Here is a 23193-nt window from a genome sequence, read left to right as displayed (position 1 = left end):
CTCTCTACTGCACATTGCATCTCATCTCTTGCCTACCTAAGGACATTCATTGATCCAGCAATTCTCCCTCTTCTGAATTTTTCACTCACTACTGAATTACCACCAGCAGCAATATAAACATACATATTTATATTTATACCCCAGGTTTAGAGAAAAAAATCTTGACCCTGCATCTCCCTGTAGCTCTGGCCCCTTTGTCCTCCTTTATTTTACCAATCTTGAAAGAACTGTCTGTACACATGGTGTCCAATTTCTCTCCTCCTCTGTTCTCTTGAATAAATCCAATTTAGGCTTTCATCTCCGTTACTCCATAGAAATTGTTTTTGTTAAGGAATGCAATGACCTCCATGATTAATTCTCAAGTCTTGTCTTATTTCCCTATCTGAAACCTCTGACAGTTACTCCCTCCTAAAACTTTTTGTTTTGTTTTTTAACAGTTTAGCTTTTGGAATGCCTCTCCCTCTTGATTCTCTTATCTCATTGACTGCTCATTCCCTGGTTCTCCTGACTTCTATATGATTAAGAGCCCAAATCATTTCTCTGACAGCTTGTCTATTTAACATTCCTTCTCTTGGTGACCTCATCCAGTTTCAAATGCTCCCAAATGCTGATGACACCTGTATGCGCGCGCGCACACACACACACACACACACACACACATACACAGCCTATTCAACTTCGCTTGGATATAATTGGCATCATCTCAGATTCAATATGTCCAAATTAAACTCCTGATTCCCAACCCCCAAACTTCCTTTTCATGGGCTTCTCCAAATCAGTGAATGGCAACACTTGTTTTCTAGTGGCTGAGACCAAAATCCTGAACTAGTTTGTGACTCCTCTCATTTGCACAACTTTCCTCCAAGCTGTCAGCTACACATGTCTTCTCTACTTAGAAACCTATCTAGAAACTGCTCTCTCTCTGCCTCATTTAGTGTCACCATCTTGGTCCAAGTCACTGTCATCTTTCACCTGGATTAAGTATTGAGAGCTTCCTAATTGGTGTCTGCCTCCTCCAGCTTTCCCCACTTCACAGCAACTAGTCCACAGAGAGGCCAAAGAAATCTCGTAAAAATTCAGGTCGGATCATATCACTCTTCTACTGAAAATCCTCTAAGGGTATCCCATCAGCCAGATCAGGCCAGTCTTCATGTGGCCCACAAAGTCCTACATGAGCTAACTCCTGGCTACCTTCGGACCTCACTGCCTACCCTGACCCCCTCAAATATGTTGCAGCAGCCACCCTGGTCACCATGTTTTTCCTCTGCCTGTGGTGAGTGTACCCCAGATAGAGAATGCTATGGACAAAGAGACCAAAGGTATCCTAGGAAATCATGACGCATGGCCAACTGTGTCAAATGCTGAGAGCTGGGTGCTCTACGTAGCTGACGGTAGGGAGAAATTTCAGTGAAGATCCTTGCTTAAAACTGCACATGGTTTCCTTGCACACAGCATCTAAAATTCAAATCAACTTTTGCCAAGCACAGAGCAGCAGTTTCTGACCAACTACGACGAGCACGAATGGCATCTTGTTAGAACTGTTCTCCTGTGTGGGTCAAGAGAGAAACGAAATCACAGGTTTCCCTCTCAGGCTGTATTCCATGCAGTCCGAGCAAGGGATGTGCTCACTGGTTTCTTAAACAATTGGGAATGGTTGGCTTTGTCCATTCCCCTGTCTTTTTTTAAATGACTAGGAGTATTATGGGAATACATAGTAAAATTATTGTTGAATTCAGACAGCTCATCTGCAGAGTCATAAAAGACAGTTTTAAGGGGCTAGTTAAAATGGCTAAAAATGCAAATGTAAAGACCATTGAGATATACAGAAACTATTGTTCTAATCTATATTCCATGTCACTAAAGACTAGAATCTCAATCTGAATAAGATATTAAATAGGTTTCTTTGAGGCCGAGGATTTATAATTATGGCATAGTGGCAAAAATGGCTGTGAAATGTATTACTACATTTGGTTCAAACTTTGGTTCAAAAACTCATAGATGGATTTTAAAAAGCCTGTTGATTCCTGAATAAAACCAACTGCTTTGGGAATAAAAACACAGAAATGAAATGAAATAAAACAGATTAAATGATATACAAATGTTTTCATATCCTGCCAACTTTGGATTCTGAGCTCCACATAAACTTGCAAACAAACATCAACATGGAAATGAGAGTTACCGAGCTTACTTTCTCTCTGGGGTACGGTTTTATAAGGAGGGGAGAATCCTGCTGAGTTATGCTAGAGTTTAAAGGGCAAGAATATAAACAAATAAAATCCAAATAACCCTTCTCTTAGAGTACTCTGGGGAATAAGCTTTCTAAAATGTACTGCGTTACTCAGAGGTATCATTTAGCAATGAAGTAAGTGATATACTGACTCTTAAAATGGGCGATCAATTCAAATGAAAAAAGCCCGCAAAGTCATTTGACAAGTAATCAAAAAGTCTGTGGAATCATCTGACTAGAGGTCATTTTTACAATAATCAAAGGATATTCAAAATGTAATATTCTTACAATTTGGATGGACAACCAGAACATTTCAGAAAGAAAAAAAAAAAAAAAGTAAAGATGGAAAACAAAACAATATCCATCACAATCACAAAGAAAAAAAAGGCAAATTCAAGAATGGTTCACCTCAGAGGCTATTTCCTGACATCACTGACCTATTTCAATATTCTGAATGACTGAAACAATAGTGTAAATAATGTCTCCCAACTACATGCCAAGATGATCTTACTCCAAGTAAATTCAAACTCTCATACCATAAAATCATTTGAAATACACTGTGGCAGCATTATTAGGAACAAATAAACACGTTCACAGCAGGAAACACAGGCAGGGATATTGAAGCTGTTACTGGTTGAAGCAATTCCATGTCATGTTACTACTGGGTCCATTTATAGCATACCGGTTTGTAAAAAACTTTACCTTTTTTTTTTTTTTTTTTTTTTTTTTTGAGACAAAAGTCTTGCTCTGGCCGGGCGCGGTGGCTCAAGCCTGTAATCCCAGCACTTTGGGAGGCCGAGACCGGCGGATCACGAGGTCAGGAGATCGAGACCATCCTGGCTAACCCAGTGAAACCCCGTCTCTACTAAAAAATACAAAAAACTAGCCGGGCGAGGCGGCGGGCGCCTGTAGTCCCAGCTACTTGGGAGGCTGAGGCAGGAGAATGGCGTGAACCCGGGAGGCGGAGCTTGCAGTGAGCTGAGATCCGGCCACTGCACTCCAGCCTGGGCGACAGACCGAGACTCCGTCTCAAAAAGAAAAAAAAAAAAAAAGTCTTGCTCTGTTCAGGCTGGAGTGCAGTGGAGCAATCTCAACTCACTGCAACCTCCGCCTCCTGGGTTCAAGTGATTCTCTGGCCTCAACCTCCTGAGTAGCTGGGACTACAGGTGCGCACCACCACACCTAGCTCATTTTTCTATTTTTTTAAGTAGAGACGGGGTTTCACCATGTTGGTCAGGCTGGTCTTGAACTCCTGACCTCAAGTGATCCACCCGCCTTGGCCTCCCAAAGTGCTGGGATTAAAGGTGTAAGCCACCTCACGCGGCCCCTAGAAACCTTATCTTTTTAACACACCTCGTTAAGGTTTTCCTTGTAATTGAAAAAGGCTTTTGTTTTGAAATTTTTTAAGCACTTTGATGTTACCAGTATAAACTCCTGCTTAAAAGAGTACAATCAAGCAATCTATTTAAACAGCGTTCTGACCTATCTCTTGTTCTCTCTTGGTACAAAGCAAGAGTCTGATATTGTAATATTTCCTAGTAAGCAAAAATATGACCTTTTAAAACATACTAAGAGAGAGGAACAAAAGAGAATACTAAATATAAATTCAGGGTAGTAGTTACAACTGGAACAGGGTGGAGGAGGCAGGAAGTGAAAAGTACACACTATTGGTAATGTTTTATTTCCTAGGCTGGTCATGAGTACATGGGTGCTCATTTTAATACTGACAGTGTAAACTGTACACACATACACTCTTTGTATATATTTTACTTCTTACAATAAAAATTCTACAAAAGAGAGAGACAGGAAGACATTAGTAAAGCAATAAAAGATTTACTTTTTAAGTTTCAGAATGCTCCAGTGAAAATTCCACACGATTCCCTCACAGTGTCTACTGTGACTTCTACAATCAGGCTGGATGAAGTAAAGCTGACTCGATGACGTGTGCTGTGGAGATAATGCATGCACAGAGCTGCCTTGCTGCCACTGTGGGGTCAGACTCAAATCTCTCCTGGGAACAGGGCCACCCTGCAGCTGAAGTGGGCTCTTTCCTCCCGCGAATCAGGGCTGCTATTGTAGACCTCTCTCGGCTGGATGGCACAAAGTAGGGGAGGGCTGCAAAAGTATACTCCATTCAACAAGCCCTAAGTATTAATAAACTAAGCTTTTCATTAGTCAGGAACACACTCTTCTGTACTCTTTGTCTAAAGTTATGCTTCAGGCCTTAATCTCAGGGACTTCCTCCTAGCGTCTGCCCTACACTCCCCACACTGTGCTCCCAGGCATCCTGTCCTTTCCTTGTCAATGCTCTCCTCACACCCCACGTAAATGACCGGCTGTCTGCACCCCTCAGAGGGCAAAGGGCTGTGTCTACCTTGTTTACCATTATATCCTCATTACCTGACAAATGCCTAGCCCTTTCACAATGTGTTCAACAAACATTTGTTTGAATGTCAGGAAAAATGAATGAATCAGTGAATGAATGAATGAATGAATAAATAATACAATATATCAAACTAAACTCAGATAAGCTCAGCCATAAAAATCAACTTGCTCTACAACAAATGGCTTCAGCATAATGCCCAACATAAAAAGTGTCTGAGGAGATGATTTGGGGTCAACTTTGAACGCTGACACTACTTTGGAGGATGCCTAGATACGTTTCCTCCAAGAATCATCTTTCTGTGTGAGAGAATCATCCCAAAGAAGACTTACCTTTTGAAACATTTGATTACAAAAAAAAAAAAAAAAAATCCAGCCAGACAAGGTGGCTCACACCTGTAATCCCAGCATTTTGGGGGACGGAGACAGGAGGATGGTTTGAGCCCTGGAGTTCAAGACCAGCCCTCATCTTTACAAAAAAATATTAGCTGGGCATAGTGACTCAAACCTGTGATCTCATGATCTCAGCTACTCAGGGGGCTGAGATAGGGAGGATTGCCTGGGCCTGGGAGGAGGAGGCTGCAGTGAGCTGTGATTGTGCTACTACACTCCAGCCTGGGTGACAGAGTGAGACTGTCAAAAAAAACAAAAAACAAAAAACAAAACAAACAAACAAAAAAACCATGTACTTTTACTAACACACAAGATTACCAAATCCCTCTCAGAGTCAATTCCTTCCGCTCATGATCGATGTCCAGCTGGCCACATATCTATCCTTAACCTTTTTTGTACCAACAAAGATCTTTCTGTTTCTCAAATGAGAAATGCTCAAAGGGTCCTGAATCAGGCCAGTCATTGAACTAATCACTTGACTTTTTAAAGCCCTGGGATTTCTTCTTGCCCTCCTCTATGTATGTACTGTTCATCTCTCTCTCTCTCCTGCAAATGGTCTCCTTTCTTCAATCAACCATTCATTATTTCAACACACACTGAGACTCAGCCTCTACTCGAATGTACTGACAGTCTAGTGGAGACAAATAAACAAACATCTACAGTGCGGCTGCAGAAGCACCGTGCATGGCCGCTGGGATGTACAAAGTGCATTAGGAGATTTTCCACAGCGCAGGGCTTCCATTAAATACTAAAGGCTCAAAACACGAAGCAGGCAACACAAATGCCCCAGTTGCAGTTAGCTTGAATTGTATCATCTGCATAAAGCATCCAAACATTTCTCAGTTCTTAGCAAGCAGATGAAAATAAGGAACTTTTGGTAGGAAAAATCAGATTTTACCTCTGCTAGAGTACAGTGGGCTAAAATGCTTAACATAAAGAACATGTTGAAAGCTCTGGAGGCACAGCTGATAGATAGGAAAATAACACTCTCACATATTTTACACTTCCCAGGTGCTGAAATGGCATATTAAAAATGCTCTTCAGGAAAAAGACCACTGTACCCTAAATCTATCTTTCTGAGCTCTCAAATCTTATCAGGTTTATAGTATATTTGAAGATATATGAACCAAAATTTAATTGAAACCAGAAAAGGCCAATACAATTACTACAAGGACAGAACAAGAGATTGGAAACAATACGCCTATGGTTGATGGCAATAAGAGTATATTCCTCTCCTCCAAAATACAGCAAACTTTTTAAAAAATTTAAAAATATTGCCTACTGAAACTACTGAAAAAATATTAAATTACTCTATATGATATCATAATAATAGATATATATCATTGTACATCTGTAGAAACCCATACAACGTACAACAGAAATAACGAACCCTAAGATACATACAATGGTCTTTGGGTGATAATGATGTGTTATCATCATTATCAACTCTAGGTTCATCAACTGTAACAATGTATCACTCTGGTGAGGGATACTGATAATAGGAGAAGCCATGCAGGAGATAGATGGGAAATCTGTACCTTCTGCTCTATTTTGCTGTAAACCAAAAACTTCTCTAAACAGTCTAAGTCTTAAAAGAATAGTAGTGCCTGGGTCCCACCCTTACCTCCAGGAATTCTGATTTAATTGGTAAGGGGGATGGCCTGGGTATCAGGAATTTTAAAAGGCCCCCAGGTGATTTGAAACATGTAATTACTACCCAGCACACAAATGAGATGTTGGGACTTCACTTATGATGCTATTATACAATAAGACCATGCCTGAAGCAGATGAGCCACACCTTGCCTGGCATTTGACTGACTGCAGGTATAGGTATGTTCACTTGTAAAATATGTATTAGTGCACATGCATGAACCTGAACTTTTCAAAATACCAGGGCAGTGCTCTACTCAGCTTCTTTTTTTTTGAGACGGAGTCTCTGTCACCCAGGCTGGAGTGCAGTGGCCAGATCTCAGCTCACTGCAAGCTCCGCCTCCCAGGTTTACACCATTCTCCTGCCTCAGCCTCCCAAGTAGCTGGGACTACAGGCGCCCGCCACCTCGCCCAGCTAGTATTTTTTGTATTTTTTAGTAGAGACGGGGTTTCACCGTGTTAGCCAGGATGGTCTCGATCTCCTGACCTCGTGATCCGCCCGTCTCGGCCTCCCAAAGTGCTGGGATTACAGGCTTGAGCCACCGTGCCCGGCCTTCAGCTTCTTAATCAATAACACACTTGTATAAGTTTCCATGTCGACAGAGAAAAATTACAAAAATCTACTTTATTCTGAAGACTGCACTGGCAGCCTGAGTTAACACAACATTGGTGTCCAAAGTCCACAAATTATATATAAAACCACCCACAAGTGTGTGTGCGCTATTTTTTATTGTGATTTTAATGGTTTAAAATGTACTTTGGAAACAAATGAAATATGCACTAAGCATTTGGAAGCTCTGAAGTGCAGCTGTGCCAGGTGCCGTGGCTTACGCCTGTAATCCCAGCACTTTGGGAGGCTGAGATGGGTGGATCGCTTGAGCTCAGGAGTTCAAGACCAGCCTGGGCAACATGGTGAAACTCCATCTCTACCAAAAATACAAAAAGTTAGCCGAGCCTATGGCACACACCTGTAGTCTCAGCTACTTGGGAGGCTGAGCGGGGAGGATCGCTTGAGCCCAGGAGGCAGAGGTTGCAGCAAATGGAGATCGGGCCACTGCCCTCCAGCCTGGGTGACAGAGTGAGACCGTCTCAAATAAATAAAGCTCAGCTGCTAGAATCTACTGAAGAGAGCTTGAAAATCTCTGTTCTGCTTGGTTTTAAGAAATTCAAAGGCCGGGCGTGGTGGCTCACACCTGTAATCCCAACACTTTGGGAAGCTGAGGCGGGTGGATCACCTGAGGTCAGGAGTTTGAGACCAACTGGACAACATGGTGAAACACTGTCTCTACCAAAAATACGAAAATTCGCCAGGTGTTATGGCAGGCGCCTGTAATCCCAGCTACCTGGGAGACTGAGGTAGGAGAATGGCTTAAACCCGGGAGGCGGAGGCTGCAGTGAGCCAAGATCGCATCACTGCACTCCAGCCTGGGTGACAGAGCGAGACTCCGTCTCAAAAAAAAAAAAAAGAAAGAAAGAAATTCAAGTTTACTTCACGGTGTAAAACCAGTCTGCTGCAGCTGGACAAACGGCCTAACCACAAACCAATCACCCAGGGGAAGGTAAATTAAATGGAGAAAGAAATACTTCGCCTTTGTTACAGCTGTGAGTACTTTCAAGATGTGTTTATGGTAGAGTTATCCTTTGGACAAGTTCTTAATGAGATCTGAATTTAACGCAGATTTGTCCATGACAATTTCCTATTGAAAATACATTTAAAAGCTCCTCCATTGCATCATAAAGTCCATAATTATCAGCATGGCACACTAGGCTTTTCAAAGTAACCTTCCTTTTCCTGCTTTACATTTGGCAAAGCCTGTTGGTGGTGAGCTGGTATCAGCTTGCTCTCACTTCCCTAACATGCCACACAGCCAGCATATCTCGGGGCTGCACTAACACAGCTTGGAACGAGGCCGACCTCTGAAAGTTTACAGAATTTCAAGACTCCACCTGAACGTGATTTTGGTAAAGCCCTCCCTGATCTCGCCACCTCTTCTTCTGCCACACTCTTCAGTATTTCTTCACACGACTCTGGCAGCAGTCTACTGAAGACACACCTTTCAGTGAAAAGCACAATCTCCCCTGCAATTAACTCCAGCTCCCCTGTTAGACTCACAACTCCTTGAGCCATGGAACTACACCTTAACTTGCCTTCGGTGTGCCCAGCACCTACTACACTTCCTGGTGGTCAGAGAGCTCTCAAAGAACATTTCAAAAGGAGTGAACAGATAACACCGAATTTTTTGGTTCCCTGGAAAGTGAAGTTATAATTAATGAAACATATAAGCACTATTTTTTTTCCTAAAATAAGGAAACCAATCTGCCCTTAAATGGATGCCTAACTCCAGTCAAGCTCTCTCTGGCTCCTAGAAAAATCTGGCAAAAAAGTACAGGTTAATCAGCACTGATTTGTCACTGCCAGAAAGAGTTCAAAGGGTAAACACTCACCCTTGAACAGAAAGTAAAATATGAGTAAGGAAGGGAAACATCTGCCTCTGCTTCCTATTGAGATGCTGGCTTTATCAGAATTTTTAAAAGACAGTATCAATTGAACAATTCATTTATTGAATAGATAGTAAATCCTAAGTTCTGAGTGGGACGAGTCTCATTAGATACTGTACATGGAAATATACACAACAGTGTATATAACAAACTTTGTGTCCCTACAGTATGCAGGGTATGGCACAGTGCAGGGCATGGGAAAATGGCCCTCCAAGCAGGCAGTCGGCACTACCTGGTCTGTATCTTATTGTTTATGCCACCTTACCTTCCCTAAGATAAGTTCCTACTAAACTATCCCCCTAAAATAGCAAACAGACTATAGGTAGCTAATTAAAGTCAAAATTTGAAAAATGAAGAGGTCAGGGAATATTTTATGAAAGATGCACTTGAACTTTATCTGGTATACTGAGAAGACTCAAAATAGATCGAAAGGGCATTTTGCAGAGACAGGAAAACGTGAGATGATGTTGAAAGATGAATTATGGAGATTAATTTGGCTAGAAGAGAGGAAAAGTTTTCAGATGAAAAGGTAGTCTGAATTCAGATGAGCTAGAACTTGATCCTGTAGGAAGTGGGCACCACGGAGGATTCTTAAGCAGGCCTGATATAGTAACAGTGGACTTTTTGGTTGAGTCGTAAAGATACACAAAAAAGGGAGGAAAAGAAGAGACATTTGGAATAATTATTGGAAAATTTATTGGAATAATTTTTTCCCAAAGGATTTTTGTTAGTTTCATTTTGCCTCCAATACTGGAAAAACAGAAAAATTTCCATGAGTTGACTCATCTCTAAATCTTTCAAAAACAACACTACTAACAAATGAAATTATTTTTACATGTATAAACCTGCAAACTGACTTTAGATATGTGAGGGATATTTTTAAAAACTTAAGTATTGCATACATTTAATTTCTTTTTTTTTGAGATGGAGTCTTATCCTGTCGCCCATGCTGGAGTATAATGGCGCCATCTCGGCTCACTGCAACCTCCGCCTCCTGGGTTCAAGCGATTCTCCGGCCTCAGCCTCCTGAGTAGCTGGAATTACAGCGTGAGCCACCACGCCCGCCTAATTTTTTGCATCTTTAGTAAAGACGGGGTTTCACCATGTTGGCCAGGCTGGTCTCAAACTCCTGACCTCATGATCCACCCGCCTCAGCCTCCCAAAGTGCCGGGATTACAGACGTGAGCCACCACACCCGGCGCATACATTTAATTTCTAATAGTAGGTAATTCTACATGATTATATTTGTCAAATAACTACCCCATGTTCCTTGAAGTTATTTTTTTAAACATCACAACCATTTTGATGGGACTCCTACTAAAATGGTATTATTTTCCTTCTGTCTTCATAAAAAGATAATATTGTGCGTAAAAGTTTAAGGAGAAACATGGTAGTTGCCTAGCTTCAAAGAATTACCCACAAGATAGTTATTAATTACAAAGGGGGAAAAAACAGTTACTTTAGAGTGGAGAAACATGGCAGACAACACCTTAACCAAGGATCAAAGTCAACATTACCAGTAATGGAACAAAAGAGCAGCACCTTTCTCCTTAGGTCAGGCACTGAGAACAGAATATTACTTCTGTGGTGTTCCTGCCAAACATGGATAGCCTAAATCATCAGACACGCCTGAATGAGGGGCAATCTACTATGTAAATGGCTTATATAATATACATTAAAAATATTAATGTTAAACTTTAAAGAAAACGACTCAGGAAATGCTGCAGACTACAGGTAATGAAAGAGACATGATGGCTAAGTGAATTACGTGATTCTGGATTTTCTTCTGCTCTAATGGACATTGCTGGATCAATGGGCATCATCCAAATAAAGTCTACATATTAGATAACAGTACTGCTACTGTTTCAATATTCATGTCCTAATTTTGATAATTTGATAATTACACCGTGGTTATATAACATTATGTCCTTAGTCTTCAGGAAATACACGTTAAATTATTTAGAAATAAAGGAATGGCATTTTTACTGCTCTCATGTGGAACAGAAACACATATACAAGGTGGGAGGGGGAGGAAGGGGAGAGAAAGATTAAAGCAAATGTAATAAAATATTAACATCTGAAAAACCTGGGTGGGCCGGGCACAGTGGCTCACGCCTATAATCCCAGCATTTTGGGAGGCTGAGGCAGGCAGATCACCTGAGGTCAGGAGTTCGAGATCAGCTTGACCAATATGATGAAACCCTGTCTCTACTAAAAATACAAAAATTAGCTGGGCGTTGGTGGCATGTGCCTGTAATCCCAGCTACTTGGGAGGCTGAGACAGAATTGCTTGAACCTGGGAGGCAGAGGTTGCAATGAGCCAAGATCGCGGCATTGCACTCCAGCCTGGGCAACAAGAGCGAAACTCCATCTCAAAGAAGAAAAGAAAAGAAAAACCTGGGTGAAGGATAGATGGTATTCTTTGTGTTCTTTCTGAACCTTTCTGTAGTCAGAAATTTTATCAAAATAAAACTGCAAAAGAAAGAACTACAGTATTCCATTTAACCTTTATTTGGTAGCTCAGAACTTGTGTGGACATTAGGGACATAATATAACTTAGTGTGCCCTCTGGGGCCACTAAGGTATGTCGGACTATTTGCTCCTAGCCAGATGTCTCCAGCCATGGTTATTTTTGAACTTTTGTAAATACTTTTAACATTCTTATTGTCTACTCCATGCAGATCAGGCCAGGCCACTGCTGATTGCAGCTTGCCTCCAGTAGCCTCTCTTTCACTTCAAATTAATTGTTCTGTTATAGGCTTGAAAACTCATCTAGTTCACATTCATTTTACAGATGAAAATACTCTAGCCCAAAAACGTATTGAAGGTATCCAGATCATAAAGAACAGAAACAGGATTTAAACAATTCCGAAGTTCTTTTTTTGTGATATCATACTGATTTGATCAGTGTATAAAATACAAATAGTCTCTTGGTGAAGAACTGTGTTACAGGTAAAGCTCAAGAACTTGAAGGAATGGGTTTTGCCATACTAATCTTAGCTTCCTATTAGCCTTTTTTTTGTTTACTTTCGAGTGGCCAAATATGCCTCTGCAGATTAGTAAAGTGTTGATGTATTTCAAGATTTTCCCCTAAGCCTGCTCTTTAACAAAGAAACCTACATGTTTCATAATCTCTGGATATTTTACATCTTACTGAGTTGGCTGCCTGTATTGCCTGAAGTTTAGATTACTACTCGCTTTGATTTATATACACAGACAACAATTCAACAAAAGACTAAAAGAACACATGCCATTAAGTCATCTGAAACTGACTGTAGCTTAGAATGTACAACAAAATTTTAGAGCACCTTGTTCCTCCAAAAGTATTTTTCCATATATTTTCAGATAATTGAAAGAACTTTTTGCTTCCTGACTTACTGTAAACATTTAATGGAATGAAGTATCTTGAATTTCTTGGGGTCATTCTACCCAAAGGACTGGGATTTATTCCAGGGCTTCTGAATGGCAAGAGTTGCCTGGAACAGCCAAATCCCTGAAATGGTTGAAACTGCATTTTGAAAAGGGTGATATGAAACAACTTTCAAGCCACAATGTCGTTTCGAGATAATTTCCAAACCCAAATGTTTGTGTAAATTTCCATCAATGAGGGACTGTTTAAAGTAGCTATAATACATCAACATAAGAGAATACCATAGTATCATAAGAAAAACTGAGGAAATTCTTTAGTGCTGGTATAGAATGATCTCAAGACATTATTAAATGAAAAGTACAAAATGTAAAGCACATCATATACAAAAATTAACTCAAATAAAACACAAACTTATATGTAAGAGCTAAAACTATAAAACCCTTAGAAGAAAACATACGAGTAAGCTCTGTGATCTTGTATTAGGCAATGGTTTCTTAGATACCACACCAAAGCATGAGTAACAAAATAAGTAAAAGGTAAATTGGACTTACCCAAAATTTAAAACTTTTCTGCTTTAAACTACCAAGAAAGCAAGAAGACATCCACAGAATGGGAGAAAATATTTGCAAATCATATATAAGAGACTTATATTCAAATATATAAAGAACACTTATAAATCAACGATGCAAAGATTAAACAATTTAAAAATGGATACTGTACATGAATATCATTTCTCCAAAGATATACATAGCCAATAAGCACTTAGTGGTGCTCAAGGATCACTAAGTCATTAGCAAAAAGGCATATTGGAACCACAATGAAATACTACTTCACACTAACTAGGATGGCTATATCAAAAAGATGGTACTAACCAGTAGCTGGAGAGGATGCAGAGAAATTAGAACCCTCTACATTGTTGATGGGAACAGAAACGATGCAGCCTTTTGAAAAACAGTCTGGCGGGACCTCAAATGGTTAAACACAGAGTTATGATGACTCAACAGCAATCCTAAGTACGCACACAAGAGAAAAACATATCCCTCATCTTATGAATGGATAAACAAAATGTGGTATATTCACACAATGGAATATTATAGCTATAAAAAGAAATGAAATATTGATACATGCTACATCATTAATGAAAACTGAAAATGTTATGCTAAGTGAAAGATGCCAGACAGAAAAGGCCCATATTATCTGATTCCATCCATATGAAATTTCTAAAACTTGGAAACTCACAGATACAGAAAGTAGATTAGTAGTTGCTAGGGGAAGAGAGACTAAGCCCTAATGGATGTAAGGTTTCTTTATGGGGTGATGAAAGTGTTCTAATATTATATAATGATGGCTGCACCACACTGTGAATACACTGAAAAACCACTGAATCCCACTTGAAATGGGCGAATTCCACAGTACGTGAATTATATCTCAACAAAACTTCTGTTTAAAAAAAACAAGGCAGCTGTAGAACCATGTGTATGGTATGCTATCACTTATGTATGGATTTGCTCACATCTCCATAAAATATCTCTGGAACCATACACAGGATACTAACATTAGGTTCCTCAGCAAAGGGACAGGGGACTAGGAGGAAGACTTTTTATCATGTATTCTTTTTTAACTTTTGAACTATGTCAACATACTACTCTCTAACATTTTTATTTAAACGTGAAATACAAGATCTGGTGTGGTGGTTCACTCAGCACTTTGGGAGGCTGAAGCAGGAGGATCACTTGAGCCTAGGAGTTCTAGACCAGCCTGGGCAACATAGTGAGACCCCTGTTTCTACAAAAAATTTTTAAAAAACTTGCCAGGCATGGTGGCTCATGCTGTAAATCCCAGTTATTTGAGAGACTGAGGCGGGAGGATTGCTTGAGCCTGGAAGGTTGAGGCTGCAGTGAACTGAGATCGCACCACTGCACTCTGGCCTAGACGACAGAGTGAGGCCCTGTCTCAAAAGAAAAAAAAAGGGAATGAAATTAGAAAATGTTTTTAACAGACTAGTTCCTTCTACTGGCTTAGCAATGCAAGGCTCTATGCAAAACAATACACTTGTGGGCTGCAAATGGTAATGAGTGTTAAAATTAGGCTGAAACAAGAGAAGTATTTGTACAGTTTTCTTCTTCTATTGTATAATTCTGGTTCCATTAATGTTTCCTGATTGATCTTCTAACTCTCTATATATCTCACTGGCTCTCTGATTTTCTGTCTCTTGTTTGGAGACCCAAACTGAATAAATTTCTGCTATGAAGGATCAAATTCCCAAATTTCTTATAAAAATAAAACCACAGCAAGAATAACAAACCTATTTTTTCTTAAATTTTGTGATAAAGCTTCTCTCTACAAAAAGTTGTATTTTAGAGGAAACTAAGAATGGTAAATCACCCTTAATTTAAGAATATATAGCCCTTAGGAAAAACCGGCTTAGAAACACATGTTCCACTCCTAAATTTCCATCCAAATGAATTAATATTGCCCTCTGAAAGCCATTCCTCATTTTTCAACAACTTTGTCACAGAGCTCACCCACAAACAGGCTTCTAAAACAGGCCACTGAACCCCACCTCCACTCACAACAGGGGCAGAAGGAAATAGCACCCCCTTGGTAAAGTTCTCCCTTCCATCTGATTCCAGGGTGCAGCCCTTTCCATTTTGGAGAGCTCTGTGCTACAGATCTTATTCAACGTATGTACTGTCTTCACTCTTCTGTTATTGGTGCCGATGCTGCCCACCCCTTTGCTGATGCAAACGGGGAGGGAGAGCTGCTTTACAATGCTGCATAACATGCCAAGACAGCCAGCCTCAACTCCCTCGCACGGCACACAGAGCCTTTCAAAGGCTGGCACCAGGTTACCATTCCAGCCAGTTTATCGTTCTCATCTCACCCCAGAGCCTACATTTCTGCCACATCAAACTTCTAGCCCTTTCCCCAACACAGCACACTCTTTATAATATGCTTTATATGCTCTCTCTCAGTCTGAATGCCTTCTCCACCAACCCACTCCCGTTGGGCCAACTCCCACTCTTCCTTCAAGGCAACTCCAAGGCAATCACCACTGCAAAGTCCTCCCTAACTCGTGGTCTCATCATAGATATTTTTTCTGAAGTATAAAGGAATTTTTTATTTTAAAAGACTTATAAAGGCATAAAAATTGGCATAGTTCATGTAATCGAAGACACCACTGATGGTAAGACGCATTATTTTCTGTGTCACCAGGAAATAAAAATGCTGGCTATGACTCGCCAACAATTGTAGGGCATGGCCCAATGTCAGAGATATTAAAATGTTAAAAACTGTGTCAGAATTAATGCAAGGCAGTAAACCACAAACCCGAAAGGCATGTTGTCTTCCAACTATCAGTTAACCTATAACACATCTCAATAATTGTTTTCCAGAGTCTCCCTGGCTTCTGGCATCTAAGACTCTGAATTTTACTCAAATTTGGTTCTTCTGTCTCTCGGTTCTTAGCTCAGAACTTAAAATCCAGGATATGCATAGGAAAATGAATCCTATTTATTAAGTTTGAAAATAAGAGTGCCCATTTATTCAAAACATGTTTAATAAAATACAAAAAGAATATGATAAAATATAGAAATCAGTAATATCATGAAACTAAACAAAAACAAAAAAAGCTTCTTTGCCCAGAGTGACCCAGGCAATCAATACCCAACATTTCAGCATCAGTGTTAACTCAAACTTAATAGAGACACTAAACATTTTCAGTGTTTTTAAAAGACACACAGGATATTCCCTGTGGTCAAGGTTCCAAAAACATTCTTGACATTAGTCTGCTGAATCTTCTATTCACACTACTAGTAACATGGTGTTTAGTACAATGCAAGGTTTTTGCCCCATAACATAAACAATGACAAGCACTTAAAAATATATTTGTGGCCAGGCATGGTGGCTCACGCCTGTAATCCCAGAACTTTGGGAGGCCAGCGTGGGTGGATCACGAGGTCAGGAGATCGAGACCATCCTGGCTAACACGGTGAAACCCCGTCTCTAATAAATGTACAAAAAATTAGCCGGGCGAGGTGGCAGGCGCCTGTGGTCCCAGCTACTCGGGAGGCTGAGGCAGGAGAATGACGTAGACCCGGGAGGCGGAGCTTGCAGTGAGCTGAGATCGCGCCACTGCACTCCAGCCTGGGCAACACAGTGAGACTCCATCTCAAAAAAAAAAAAAAAAATATATATATATATATACACACACACACACACACACACACACACACACACTTGTAATAAAGAGTCTGACATCATTTTTGATATTTGACTGCCAAGAGCTTTCAAGCTGTACCCCTTTCCTCAGGGCAAGCTAATAAGAAAGCCCAGGTGAACCATCCTTTGGAACAGGTGGGAAGTTCAAACCAAGACCTGGCTGAAGAAGCACATAAGGACCTTCACTCCAGACTCAGCAACTTATCACCATAAAAGTAGAGCCAGTCTCCTTTTCCTGCTTTCTCAAGCCACTCTTGTACGTGCATAGGAAGCCTGCCCTGCTCTCCCCAGAAAGCCACAGTAAGTCAGTCATAAACCCTTTTCGTACCGTCCTGGTACACATGTGGTATCATCAATTTACATATCTTAACCAAATTTTGCAGTGGAGGGGAAAAGTAGTGGATCCATCCGCCTGTGCAGAATAAACACAACATTTATTCTTAAACTGATGACAGTAAACATTATTCTATTTTGATCTTATTCCCAATTTAATGGAAATAAATTTAATGAAACAAGTGGATAAAAATATTTACTAGTTGTTGGAGTCTGTAACTTTTATTAAGGTCTATATGTGAACTTAGAAGGAGAAAATGGGCAAACCACTTGTCTATCTGGAAGTTCCTGGTTTTTTTTTTTTTGAGATGGAGTTTCGCTCTTTCGCCCAGGCTGGAGTGAAGTGGCGCAATCTTGGCTCACTGTAACCTCTGACCCCCAGGTTCAAGCGATTCTCCTGCCTCAGCCTCCCCAGTAGCTGGGATTATAGGTGCACAGCACCATGGCCCACTAATTTTTGTATTTTTAGTAGAGACAGGGTTTTGCCATGTTGGCCAGGCTGGTCTCAAACTCCTGACCTCAGGTGATCCACCCGTCTCGGCCTCCCAAAGTGCTGGGATTACAGGCACGAGCCATTGCACCCGGCCTTTATTTGTTTTTTAAAGAACACTTAGACTCTGTTTGGACACACTTCCTAATTGTTTTACACATCAAAAGTTGTCCCCTTAGTAAGTTTTTAACAAGATGTCTAGAAAGGTTTCCTGAAAAACTTCCAGTGTGACCATGTGGTCTGCAACTATGTGAAACACAGGGTTACCCGAGACAAGAAAGAATGACGTGGGACCTTGTGCAAAAAGTCCTCCATGTCTCAGTTTCTCATACTTTCAAGTTTATTCTAATAGTAATGACTTCAAAGAGTCATTACAAGAATGAAATGAGTTAATATTTGTAAAGGGCTTAGAAGAATGCCTGTCCATTACATACCTCAATGTAATAAAAGCCATCTATGACAAACCCACAGCCAACATAATAATGAATAGGGAAAAGTTGAAAGCATTCCCTCTGAGAACTGGAACAGGACAAGGATGCCCACTCTCACCACTTCTCTTCAACATAGTACCGGAAGTCCTAGCCTGAGCAATCAGACAAGAGAAAGAAAGAAAGGGCATTCAAATCAGTAAAGAGGAAGTCAAACTGTTCTTGTTTGCTGATGATATGACTGTTTACCTAGAAAACCCTAAAGACTCCTCCAGAAAGCTCCCAGAACTGATGAAAGAATTCAGCAGTTTCCAGATACAAAATTAATGAAAACAAATCAGTAGCTCTTCTATACACCAACAGCAACCAAGCTAAGAATCAAATCAAGAATCCAACCCCTTTTACAATAGCTGCAAAAAAAAGTAAAACAAAATACTTAAGAATATACCTAACCAAGTAGGTGAAACACCTCTACAAGGAAAACTACAGAACACTGCTGAAAGACATCACAGATGACACAAACAAAAGGAAACACATCCCATGCTCATGGACAGGTAGAATTAATATTGTGAAGGCCAGGCACGGTGGCTCATGCCTGTAATCCCAGTACTTTGGGAGGCCAAGGTAGGAGGATCACGAGGTCAAGAGATCGAGACCACCCCAGCCAACATGGTGAAACCCTGTCTCTACTAAAAATACAAATATTAGCTGGGCTTGGTGGCGTGTGCCTGTAGTCCCAGCTACTAGGGAGGCTGAGGCAGGAGAATCACTTGAACCTGGGAGGTAGAGGTTGCTGTAAGGCAAGATTACGCCACTGCACTCCAGCCTGGCGGCAGAGCAAGACTCTGTCTCAAAAACAACAACAACAACAAAATTGTGAAAATGACGATACTGCCAAAAACAATCTACAAATTCAACACAGTTCCCATCAAAATACCTCCATCAGTCTTCACAGAACTAGAAAAAACAATTCTAAAACTCATATGGAGCCAAAAAAGAGCCTGCAAAGCCAAAGCAAGACTAAGCAAAAGGAACAAATCTGGAGACATCACATTACCTGATTTCAAACCATATTATAAGGCCATAGTCATCAAAGCAGCATGGCACTGTAATAAAAATAGGCACACAGACCAAAAGGAACAGAATAGAGAACCTAAAAATAAACCCAAATACGTACAGCCAACTGATCATTGGCAAAGCAAACAAAAACCCCAAGTGGGGAAAGGACACCCTATTCAACAAATGGTGCCGGGATAATTGGAAAGTCACATGTAGGAGAACGAAACTGGATCCTCATCTCTCACCTTATATGAAAATAAACTCAAGATAGATCAAGGACTTAAATCTAAGACCTGAAACTATAAAAATTCTAGAAGAGAACATTGGAAAAACCCTTCGAGACATTGGCTTAGGCAAGGATTTCAAAAGCGAATGTAATAAAAACAAAGATAAATAGCTGGAACTTAACTAAAGAACTTTTGTGTGGCAAAAGAACAGTCAGCAGAGTAAACGGACAACTCACAGAGTGACAGAAAATCTTCATAATCTATACATCTGATAAAGGATACTAATATCCAGAATCTACAACGAACTGAAAAAAATTAGCATGAAAAAAGGAATAATCACATCAAAATGTGGGCTAAGGACAAAAATAGACAACTCTCAAAAGATATACAAACGGCCAATGAACATATGAAAAAAAGCTCAACATCACTAACGATCAGGGAAATGTAAATGAAAATCATAATGCGTTATCACCTTACTCCTGCAAGAATGGCCATAATCAAAAAATCAAAAAATAGATGTTGGCATGGATGTGGCAAACAGGGAACACTTCTACACTGCTGGTGGGAATGTAAACTAGTACAACCACTATGGAAAACAGTGTGGAGAGTCCTTAAAGAAGTAAAAGTAGAACTACCATTTGATACAGCAATCCCACTACTGGGTTTCTACCCAGAGGAAAAGAAGTCATTATATGAAAAAGACACTTGCACACACGTTTATAGCGGCACAATTTGAAACTACAAAAATGCAGAACCAACCCAAATGCCCATCAATCAATGAGTGGATAAAGAAACTGTGGTTCAAGCAATTCTCCTGCCTCAGCCTCACAAGTAACTGGGATTACAGGTGTCCACCACCAAGATTTTTTCATATTTTTTTTTTTTAGTAGAGAAAGGGTTTCGCCATGTTGGCCAGGGAGTGCAGGAGTCAAGATCGTGCCACTGCACTCCAGCCTGGGTGACAGACCAAGACTCTGTTTCAAAAAAAAAAAAAAAAAAGGAAGCTGTGATATATATATATGATGGAATACTACTCAGCCATAAAAAGGAATGAATTAATGGCATTCACAGCAACCTGAATGAGACTGGAGACTATTATTCTAAGTGAAGTAACTCAGGAATGGAAAACCAAAAATCATATGTTCTCACTCATAAGTGGGAACTAAGCTATGAGGATGCAAAGCATAAGAATGATACAATGGACTTTGGGGACTCAGGGGAAAGGGTGAGAAGGGGGTGAGGGATAAAAGACTACCAATTGTGAGCAGTGCATTCTGTTTGGGTGATGCATGCACCAAAATCTCACAAATCACCACTAAAGAACTTACTCATGTAAGTTCATGGGTGGGAGGGCTGGGTGGGGCACGGGGGAGAGCAGTGGACCAAGAAACTATCTCTGGGAGGCAGGGAGGTGGCAGGAGGCAAGACTTCATGTGAGCTGAGGCTCCAAGCCTCTGTGCATACTCCACTGCTTCATCTACTTTCCCATGGAAAATATAAATTGAGAGATAAAATAATTAAGAATTTTAAGACAATCACTGTAGAACATTAAACCTCAAGTTGGTTGTGAGTGCAAGGCCCATGTTACTGGTTGCATGCCTATAAAATCATTAAAAATTCTGCAAAATATTCTCACAAAATGTCTAATTTGAGTGATAAAACTTATTAGTAGGCCAGACACAGTGGCTCACGCCTATAGTCCCAGTACTTCGGGAAGCCAAGGCAGGTGGATTGCTGGAGCCCAGGAGTTTAAGACCAGCCTGGGCAACATGGCAAAACCCCATCTCTATAAAAAGTACAAAAATTAGCCAGGCATGGTGGTACATACCTGTAGTCCCAGCTGCTAGGGAGGCTACGGTGGGAGGATCACTTGAGCCCAGGAGCTGGAGGCTGCAGTGAACTGAGATCATGCCACTGCACTCCTGCCTCGGTGAAAGCGTGAGACCCTATCTCAAAACAAAACAAAACAAAACAAAAACAAAAAACGCAAAAATACTTAACTATAATCTACCAACTGAATGAACTGAAAAACATATTTCTCTGTCACATTTATAATTCTATATCCTAGCAAATAAAGTACACGTGGTTTAAAGTTACCACTACTACCACTATCACTATCTGACAGGAGAAGTTTCGATGGAGTGGCAGAGGCAGCTGAGGGATGGCTGGACAGAAGAAAGTGGGAAGGGAGGGTGTACATACAAAGAAAGGAGTATAGTCCATTTTTGTAAAAATTTGCTAAGAGTTACAGCCCAGAAATGTAGCTAAAGAGGATTGTAGAACCAACAGAAGGCTTTTAAGATTAGAAATTCTAGCTCACGTTTGTATTGTAGTAAGAATGATCTAAAGAGGGCAATTATTAAAGCAACAAATGCTTCAGGATGTAAAAAGAGACGGTAGGGTTTTCCCAAGGTTGTGGGATTGCCAAGTAAGTGCAATGATGGCACAGAAGGGCTGGGGAAGTAGGAGCCTTTACAAAGGAATGATTATAACAATGAACTATGGACTCCAAGTTGGAGCGGGAGAGGGAAGCAGCCAGGAAGTAACGAATGCAAAACAAAAGTAGGGAGGGATGGGAAGAGTTGATGAGTTCCAGAAACTCTCCTAGTGAAACTATAAAAGGAGATGGCGCTTGAAGGGTGGGATAAGATGTTGGAGTTGCTACATGTTCTGGTAATGAGGTTCTGAGCAGATAAGAGGGGTAAGGAAAGAGAGCCAAAGTAGAGGTTTAGAGTAGTGACTGTAGTTAACAGGGATATGACAAATGAGGGGGCAAATCCAGACACTTTTGAGAGTGAGGTACAAAACAAAAGTTCTCTAGCTGTATTTCCCGTGTATATGGCTGCTTACCAGGCTCCCTCCCTGGGGCTTCTCTGGGTGTCATGGCAATGTTTAATGTTTATGGGAAGGCAGCACGTACAGAGAATTTGAGAGCTCAATTTCTACATCTGTATAAGGTAAACTACATATCTTAGAATTTTTGAAAGCTTTAATTATTATTGAAAAGTTCCAAAGCTCTTCTACTTAAAAACTTTCAATTAGCAAACTAACAAAGCACGGTAATACTCTGCACACCACCAAATTCATTCAACAAACACCTGAATTCCTTCTATGTCCCAGTCACTTTTCTAAATCCAGGGAGGTGAGGTAAGGAAAGGGAAGGATTCTAGGATGAAGACCAAATTTTTGGCTTGGCTGACTTGAGGGAAAGACAAATAGGACAGCAGCAAGCAATAACAATAGCGAGTGGCGTGCAGGAGGAAGCATCGTTTGAAGAGGAGAGATATATGGAGTTGAGTTCTGAGCATACAGAGTTTGAGGTGCCTCTGGACATTCAAATGGATATGTCCAGTGGTATGTAATGGTCAGTAGGTAAGATTCTGCAGTTCAGAGCACTGGGAATATATTTGGGAGTCACCGTTTATTCAACAAATACGTAGCTGCCACATATTCGCTATCAACAAACAAAAATGGATGAAATTACCAAAGATAAGCATGCAGTGAGACTAGCAAAGGGCTGAGAGCAGAACTTGCCTAAGGAAAATCAACACTGGGGCACAGGTAGAGGATGAACACGTGAAGAAGACAGGGAAGGGAGATGAGAACCAGGAGTAATGTCACAAAGGCAAAGGAAATGAGATCAAAGTGGTCAACAATGTCAAGGAAAGCAAAAAGGTCTGGAAATAAAAGGCTGAAACAGGTTAGTTGATTTGGCAATATCAGGTGCCCTTTATCAAAGTGTCAAATAGTGAGAGGAGGAGGAAGTCAGATAGCACCAAGTTGAGATGTGAAGAGAAAATGCTAAAATAGAGACAACAAAGAATAGATTTGTTTATGATCATGGGAAACCACAATTTGAGATCTCCACATATGGCTTCTCTTTTAAAATTCATTAGTTATTTCTGTGAAGTTGC

At 40.6% G+C, this 23193-nt stretch overlaps 1 protein-coding gene across 4 annotated transcripts in view; it reads right to left on the bottom strand.

Moving 5' to 3' along the window:
• LOC105492995 (myelin protein zero like 1) overlaps nucleotides 1-23193 on the bottom strand; it is a 72001-nt gene that overhangs the window by 27053 nt on the left and 21755 nt on the right. Inside the window, exon 1 of one of the 4 annotated variants that reach the window (XM_071075146.1) lies at nucleotides 21108-21204. The exons of the other annotated variants lie outside the window; for them this stretch is intronic. Within the exon in view, the coding sequence (XP_070931247.1) occupies nucleotides 21108-21189 (82 nt within the window). The 5' untranslated portion in view covers nucleotides 21190-21204. Of the gene's footprint in view, nucleotides 1-21107; nucleotides 21205-23193 lie in introns of those variants that run through there. 4 annotated transcript variants of the gene reach the window in all.

This window comes from Macaca nemestrina, chromosome 1 (assembly GCF_043159975.1).
Source record: "Macaca nemestrina isolate mMacNem1 chromosome 1, mMacNem.hap1, whole genome shotgun sequence".
In the NCBI taxonomy this organism is placed as follows: domain Eukaryota; kingdom Metazoa; phylum Chordata; class Mammalia; order Primates; family Cercopithecidae; genus Macaca; species Macaca nemestrina.
The sequence above is the reverse complement of the archived record's forward strand: the minus strand, read 5'-3'. Positions and strand labels throughout refer to the sequence as shown.